This window comes from Nestor notabilis, unplaced genomic scaffold (genome assembly GCF_000696875.1).
Source record: "Nestor notabilis isolate BGI_N333 unplaced genomic scaffold, ASM69687v1 scaffold379, whole genome shotgun sequence".
Lineage (NCBI taxonomy): Eukaryota > Metazoa > Chordata > Aves > Psittaciformes > Psittacidae > Nestor > Nestor notabilis.
This window is the reverse complement of record NW_009944802.1, coordinates 19,931-28,013: the sequence shown is the minus strand read 5'-3', so window position 1 is coordinate 28,013 and position 8,083 is coordinate 19,931. Positions and strand designations below refer to the sequence as shown.

The 8,083-nt window shown below is 47.1% G+C and overlaps 1 protein-coding gene across 1 annotated transcript; it reads left to right on the top strand.

Moving 5' to 3' along the window:
• Nucleotides 1–3,245: 3,245 nt before the first annotated feature.
• On the top strand, nucleotides 3,246–3,786 carry LOC104411982. Its single transcript, XM_010022557.1, has one exon. It carries the CDS (start codon nucleotides 3,265–3,267, stop codon nucleotides 3,682–3,684), a length of 420 nt encoding a protein of 139 aa, XP_010020859.1. The 5' UTR covers nucleotides 3,246–3,264; the 3' UTR covers nucleotides 3,685–3,786.
• The last annotated feature ends 4,297 nt before the right edge of the window (nucleotides 3,787–8,083 follow it).

Here is an 8,083-nt window from a genome sequence, read left to right as displayed (position 1 = left end):
ATACATCCTTTGTGAAAGCTCGTCTTGGCTCACCCCAGGTGTCACAGGTCGTGGCTGGAGATGCAGGTCCTCTTCTAATTAAACCGGGGCACATTAAAGGCTGTGCCCAGGTCAGTCCCAGGGAAACCTCATAAGGAAAGGGCTTAGCACAGGGCATGCACAGAAGAGCAGGAATAAGAAAGGAGAAATAGCTGTTAGAAATGATGCAGGGACACGTATTTCATAGCCATAGGCTGCACTGCCTCAGGTAGAGCATCACTTGCTAATCCTCCCTGGCACAGGAGAGCACAAAGCTGTACTGTGACCCTTCCCTACTGTTCCCCTGCACTAGGTGGGCAGCCCCAATGTCGACCAAGCTCTACGTCCTCATCAGCTGGCCCGACGGCAGCCGGGTGATCAATATTGAGAACATCAAGGAGCCCCGCAAGCCCTTCCACCTCTATGCAGTGGGTGAGCAGGTGCTGGCCCGCTGCCCTGGCTTCAGCGGGCTCTACTGGGGCATGGTGGAAGGCATAAGTGGTGAGTGGCACCCCTCTATCCTCAGCTCTGCAATGTGGGGCTGCTCAGGAGCAACCTTTAGAGGAGTTCAGTGCTGAAAAGTCCTCTCTTCCTACAGAGCATAAAGATATTTTAGAGAAGAAGCTGCTGGAAGATCGACAGCTCCTGGAGAAGCTGAGTGAGTAAGGTTTTGGAAGGTTGCGCCTTTCTAATTCCATTGGCATTTTGGGGTGGGAGGATGCTGAGTTTGTTCTAGCCCTGTCACAAATATCACATCACACAATCAGGGTGACAAGTCCTGGGTGGGAGGTGGAAGACACCCAACACTGATATCCCATGGCTCATCTCGCCTATCTGCCTTGCTTTCAGAAGAAGAACCAGCCGTCCACAGCATGATGACACCCCAGCCAAAGAAATCCAGGAAAACCTTCCCAAAGTGGACCCCGGGGAATGCACCCAGGAAATACCACAGCGACAGGACTTACCCTGCAAAGCCCCTGCTGAGGGCGGCCGAGGCCAACCTGCCCCACGGTGCTGGCAGCTCCTCCATCATCAAGGAGAGACGTGCTCTGGGCAATGCAGCAGCAAGGTCCCGCTCGCTGCCAGGTCCCCCCCACCCAGCCGGCGCCTTCACACCTCCATCCACGTTTGTCACCGTGGCCGTGCCGGGGACTTCCCAGGGTGAAGAGGAAGGGGTCGGTCCAGCTGCTAGAGGTAACTGTGGCTGTAAATTAGGACATTGGCTTTTCGTGCTCTCCTGCCTTATCCCGAGTGGCAGGTTGGGATGGGGACCTGCAGAGCTGTTTTGCTCCTGGGCTCTGTGTGCTTTTTCCCAGGGCTACAAATGTTAGAGATGACATTTTAAGGTCCTTTCCATGTGGGGTATCTCTTCCAGGAGGGCTGTCTAAAGGGACATGCTGTGTGATAGCATATGCTTTCTACTCTATAAGGCGCCAGTCCTGCCTCCTGGATTAGCAGTTCTTTCTCCAGAAGCTAAAAACCAATCTAGCTTGCCTGAATAACTGAAATACCCCAAAGCCTTGTGTCTCAATTAGTCATACCTTCTCAGATTTGCCTACTTCCCTGCTTTTCCATCCACTACTACATACATTAAACATGCTTACAAAAATATGCTAGTGCATTACCTTCCTGCTGGCTAACAGCATTTCCAGAGTCACGGTGGCTCTGCTTGCCTTGCCCACTATGTCTTTTATGATAGCAACAGAAGAAGAACATTTGAAATGTCACCTTTTTTAACAACAAAATCCCCATTGTTCAATCCTGGAAAGCGTGTCTGAATCACTCTGTTTATGCAAAGAGAATAATGTGTTGCCATGCAATCTAGCAGGAGCGCTTAGATAATCTATTCTGGAGATAGAGGGATTCAGGACCTTTTCAGCAGCTTGTTTCCCATCCCTGCCTGTAGATTATGTTGCCCTGCCGATGAAGAGGAAGTCAGATGGCACCTTGTCCCAGTGCCAAAACCACATCTGCCTGAACAGGTACCGCTTGAAAGCACTGTGAGGACCCTGAATGTTTCACACCATATACGTTCATTTCCTAGTGTGGGGTCTGCCCACTCTGTTTCCACACCCTGATGGTGCTCACTTTGAATAGATGTTAATGAAGACTGATACCCAAAGTGCAAAAGATAAAGGGAGTTTGTGTGGGTACATCCTGCAGATCAAACGGGAGGTCCCCTGTATCCATGGTCCGGGGCTTGCTCTGCTTGGAAGGGAGGGTGCACAGGAGGTTGTCCTCATGAAGAACCATTGATACTTCCTCTCCATCCATTTTATTCTTACTGTAAGAGAAACCAGAACTGCTTTGAATTCCGACCTTTGACTTACAGATAATTCTCTTTGGGAATGAATATGAACATAGAGATTTTTGTGGCAGTGTTTTTTAGCTTGCTTATTTCTTCCAGCTGTGAGGAGCGCAAGCTCGATGCTTTGCAAGAGACAGATGACTTTGAGAGAGTTCAGAAGAATTTTGGTCCTGCTCTGCTGAAATGGAAAGGTGATTAGCTAAAGAAGGCACTTGTTCTTAACTGTGTTTTCCTCCTCCCTACAACAGAGAGCAGTGAGACCACAGCTGGGTGAGAAAACGGTGCAATTTTAGAACCAAGAGCTGCTGAATCACTATGTAATCAGAGCCAGGGTTTTCTTTCTGGTTGTAGGAGTTAGAGATGCAAGAAGGCTCTAAGAGTGCAGAAACCACAAAGCTCATGCCTATAACAATCAAATGACATCTATCATGCTTGAACATGACTGTGTTGTTGCTTGGTTTATTTTACTATATTTAAAGTCCATTACTCCGATGATAAGTACCCAGTGATGAAGTAGCTGCTAGGGACAGTTTTATTGCAAAGAAATGGGTGTCAAAAATCACCTTACAGTACTGCCTTGTCATTTCCTGGGTGTCATTTCATACCACATACATGTGCCTCCTGAGGACTGCGGCACAGGGCTTCTATCTTTCCTTAAAACTGAGAAGATAACATCGAAGTCTCCATACATGCATGACATGGAGGGGTTGGGGGTTAAACTGAACATTTCTGAGCTACTGAAAAGTCCAGGCCATGTCGTTCTTCTCTTCTGCCATAGCTGGGTGCGCTGACACTCTGGCAGAGAAGTTGTCCTGTCCCTGCTTGGGTGGTGGTGCTACATCCTTTAGCAATGTTCATGGTGATTCCACAGTGTCTTCTTGCCTTTAGACATCTAATACTGTTTTTTCAGGGTGGAGAAGATAGAGCAGCTGGAGAGGATGGTGTTGGACCTCCAACAAGATGTCCTCTCTCTGAAGAAGAAGGTGCAGAGGCTGGAATCCTTGTCCTTCCAGGAGGACCCCCACCGGCAGCCGTGCGAGGTGGTGGAGCTCTTCAATGGCTACACCAAGGAACAGCTCAAAGAGACCATCCGCTTTGACCAGAAAATCAGCACTGCCTGCAAGACGCTGCTCTACAAGCTCTTCACATCCGACTACATCCAGAGTCACTCCATCACGGGCCGGAGGGGCAACACCTTCCGAGAGGCGAAGCCCATGATGGATGAACGTTGCATCAAAATCATCCGGGTGCTGCTGAAGCAGAAGTTTGGAGATCACCTCAGTGACACAGTGATCACGGAGAAGATACAAAACGTGCAGAAAGCCCTGAGGCAGAAGTTTAAGACAGAATGTCTCTGATGTGGGGGGGACTTGGTGCCTCTTCCTGCCATGCTCATCCCTGTACCTAAGCAAAGACAAGACGAGTCCAACCTGCTGCTCTTCAGCTGATTCCCCCCAAAGAAGGGGGAATCAACCCCCAACCTGAGTGAACCTCACAATGCAAACCTTTCACTGCCAAACCTCTGCCTGCATTAATGGAGCAGATGTTTGGGATGTTTGCCCAGCTTGGCTAGGCTTTGGCACATCTGCTCCCACTTTACAAGCTCCTTTCCCTCCAGCCTGTGTGCAAGCATCACTGCAGGGTGATTCTAATGATCTCCAGACCTTTTTGATGGATGTGCTCAAAACCTTGAGGGTTCCCCTTGGGTTCAAGTATGGGTCAGTAAATCAGCTTTGTTCTACCTTGCAGTGGGATAGGGAGAGAAAGATTGGCTCTGGGGCAGGTGGACTTTGTGTCACCCAACAAGGCTTCTCTCTGCATGCCTGTGGCTGTCTCTTCCTGCCTGTGGGTCAATACTTCCTCTCTTTGCTCCCAGTGAATGTGTTTTACAGTTTCTTGCAGTAACAGAGAGGTGGATTCATTAAAACACCACCAGAAAACATTCGGAGAAAGAGAAGTTGATTTTTTTCCTCTGTTTCAATGTAGCTGTGTGGAAGAAGTGTCTTCACTAACAAAGATCTGCTGACCAGGAGAAGTGGTCACCCGTGCAAATCACTTTACATTAATTTTCCTTCCAAAACCAGGTTATTTCCATGGAGAAATCCTGTATGTTTTTATGACATAGAAGTGATGGATCGAGGGAAAAATATGGTCCACTGTAGTTACACCTTTTCTTTAAAGATCAGGCATATTATGAACACAATCACTATAATTTAAATAGTTATTTATATCCTGGTCAAGAAATTCCAGGAACAACCAGGGATTTTTCTGTGTAAGAGGCTATAGAAAAGGGCTAGAAAGACATGTTTGTTCCTAAATAGTTCAGAGCTGGCATTTCAGTGGGTTAGAAGTGATTTTAACTTTAATAGAATAAGATGCTGACACCAGCCCACCTAATATAGAAGAGCTACAAAATACCAAACATTCCCTTTTAAAGAGGCTTCTCAGGCAAGAAATTGGTTTTCTGAGCTTAATGTTTAGATTATTCAGGAAAGGAAATGTCAGTTGTTTTGCACTAATCAAACCATTTGGTTTAATTTATATGTTTTGTTCTGTTTTCAAGGATTTAATTTCTTCACAGCTACATGAGAAATAATAATGCAAAATAAATGTATTGGAAAGGAAGGGCCTGTTTTGAAATTAAAAAAAGGGAAATGTGTTATTTGCAGAATATTTCTTCCCCCTCTCTCTTTTTTTATAGTTGAAAAACAAAATCATTAATGTAGGGTTAATGCTATGAAGCGTTTTGATTTTGGTGGGAGTTACGCTTGCCAACATATTTGGCACTGCTTTCATCGGATGTGTTTAACAGTCATGCTAAATTGCTGTAGCCAGTAACTAAAGATATTCCTCCTGTTTCCCCAGTGCAACTGCTTCCCTTAACTCTCTGTTATGCAAACATGCCAATGATGATTTCTCACTTGTATGGACCTTGACTTGAGCAGCAGCTGGAGCTGGTCTGCTGTGATCACTTAGAGCCAGGAGTGCAGCCAGGCCTTGGAAATATGCTCAAACTGAGCAGAACTGCCCCAAAACCTCAATGCAGAAACACCCCATCCTCACTGTGAGGGTGCTGAGGCTCTGGCACAGGGTGCCCAGAGAAGCTGTGGCTGCCCCATCCCTGGCAGTGTTCAAGGCCAGGTTGGACACAGGGGCTTGGAGCATCCTGCTCTGGTGGAAGGTGTCCCTGCCTGTGGCAGGGAGTTGGGATTGGATGAGCTTTAAGATCCCCTCATTTCCCCATGGACATCACAGCAGATGGGATGGAGAGGATGAGTACCACCCGCCCAGCGAGGGACCACCATCACCTCCTGGGTGGCCAGGGCTGCATCCAAGCCATTTGTCTGGGCATACATTTTCGCCTTAATCTTCCCTCCTGGTGCTCCATCAGATCCCTCACTGAGATGCAGCCTTGAAAGCCAGCTCACAAGTACTATTTATTAAAACATGTGCTGCTGCTCTCCCCCACTGAGCCCCCTCCAATGAGCTGCAGATCATTACAACAAAAGGAGGCACAAAAAAGGCCCAGAGGATGGACTTGCTGCAGGGAGAGATGGCTCCTGAAATGAGTCGTCTCTAATCAGCTCCTCTGGAAGCAGATGAGCTGGTCGACCTTTCTGCTTGAAAGCCTTTTGGTGATTCCCTTGGAGGTAAACTTCACAGCCTAATCCTCTTGCTGATATGCAGTGAGTGCTCCCAGGAAGCAGGGCCAGCAGTGTGGGGATGGATGCTTTCTGCACAGCACAGCCACGCAATAACAAGCTGATGCTGAAATGGGCCCTTCTCAGCTGTAAAAGTTGTCCTTAGCTACTCTCAAAGGCTTTGATATGGTGGAGAGGGCTGAAGAAAGGTGACACAGCTGTTTTTTTGTTAAACTTCATTTTTAAGGTGTTTGTGAAAGAGAGGCAGCGTTTCCAGGCTAATTGGGAGCGCTCACAGCCATCGACAATCAAACGTCACTGCAAGGATGCTGATGCTCTCACCTCCTTGAACTCCAGCTCTGGCTAATCAGCCTCAAGAGGGATGATCATACAGTGCTGAGACGTGGCATCCCTTTGGGGATGAAGGGGTCAGGGAAGATAGGGGAGGAGGAGGATTTATGCTAGAGCCACTTCACATGGGGATGTTCAAAGCTCATGTCTCTCTCTAAGTGATGAAGGGCAACTCCAGTGAATTGCATTAACCTCCCACTTTAAGAGAATTACTGGGAGAAGCTGGATAGGTCTTTCTGTTTAAGTGAATTGCTCAGCATCTTGTTAAAAACCATGCTCCTGGTTAGCTTCTGGGCCCTCTGGGGGCAGGAGGACATGGGCAGTGAAAACAAGGGTCAAAACTCAGGGTGCCAGCAACACACAAGTTTCAGGGGAAAATGGGAGCCTTCCCTGCGTTAGGCTTCTGCAATTCCCAATTGTGGAGATGCTGCTGATGCGGTGGCTGACTTCACATGGGATACAATCCCCAACAGCCAAAACAAGAGGGAAGTTCTCTGGTGTTTAACCCCATTTATTTCAGTTTTATCTCCTGGACTCTGCAGGGGGATTCCAGCATCCAGCATGGATGGATTTTAATTTGTCCATTTATTGGCCTGTAAGAAACACACCATGAAGTGTCTCAATATCTGCACCCCCCTGAATCTGCAGCACGTGACTTTAGTGAAAACATGTCAACTGTGAGTATCAGTAAAGGAATAATGGGAAAATATAAGTAAATCCCTTGGGTTTTACTCAAGGCTGACAAAGCCTGGCTTGCCTTTACGTGGGTCTCAGGCTGCCATCGCTGAGGCTGTTCGAGCTTGTTGGATGCATTTGGAAGAATCTCTGATGCAGAATTAGTGGTGCAGCAGGTGGTGGAAGTGTCTTGTGCCAGCTTCAGATCCTTCCGCAGACAGCTGGAGGAATGGGATGCAGCCTATAGAGACCTCAGCTGGGTGGAGGGTCAATGACTGTTAAAAAGGACAAGCCTTGGCCTGTATGAGCTTGAAGCTGTGTGCCATCTCCTTGTGCTCAACGTGTGAACACCCAGTGACACCAGAACGTTGTTATTGTTCTGATAAGTCTTTATCTCTTTTGGCTCCAGGAAGACAGCAAAAGAGAGAAAATGCACATAAAGATGTGGCCCCAGAGCTATATGTGTGTATTGTATCTGCATATTATGTTTTGACATGAATAATCCTTTTATCATTTTACATTTTTCTTGACAGCATATCTGTGTGTGTGTTGGAGAGTGCATACACGTACCTGGTAGGTGTGCAGATATATCACATCTTCATAGAATCCCTGACTGGTTTGGGTTGGAAGGGACCTTAAAGCTCATCCAGCTCCAATCCCTGCCATGGGCTGGGACACCTTCCACTAGAGCAGGTTGCTCCAAGCCCCTGTGTCCAACCTGGCTTTTAGTCTTTTATAACCTTATAACTTCAAGCAATCTTTCATGTCCCTGCTCCAGTCACATATTCATTACACATAATGTTTACCAGTATTTCTCTGTCTGCAGTACATAATTACGTCTTTCCGACTCCTATCTCTCTATCTCCCCCATCTATTCAGTCAAATATAACTGGGGAGATCATTATTAAAACACAGAAAGCACAGAAATAAAATTAACCACGGTGCTCTGTGCGCTCAATACACTGAGGAAATAAAGGACCTTCCACTTCTAATAAAATCTGGATATGAATTGCCTCATAAGAGCTTAAATGAATTATATTCAGAGGCTGAAAAGAGAGAGCTCAGAGCCCTCCGACTGCAGCATGATGGC

What these genes read in the sequence shown, in the direction of transcription:
- LOC104411982 (XM_010022557.1), top strand. Translation starts at nt 3,265, where the DNA reads ATGGTGTTGGACCTCCAACAAGATGTCCTCTCTCTGAAGAAGAAGGTG.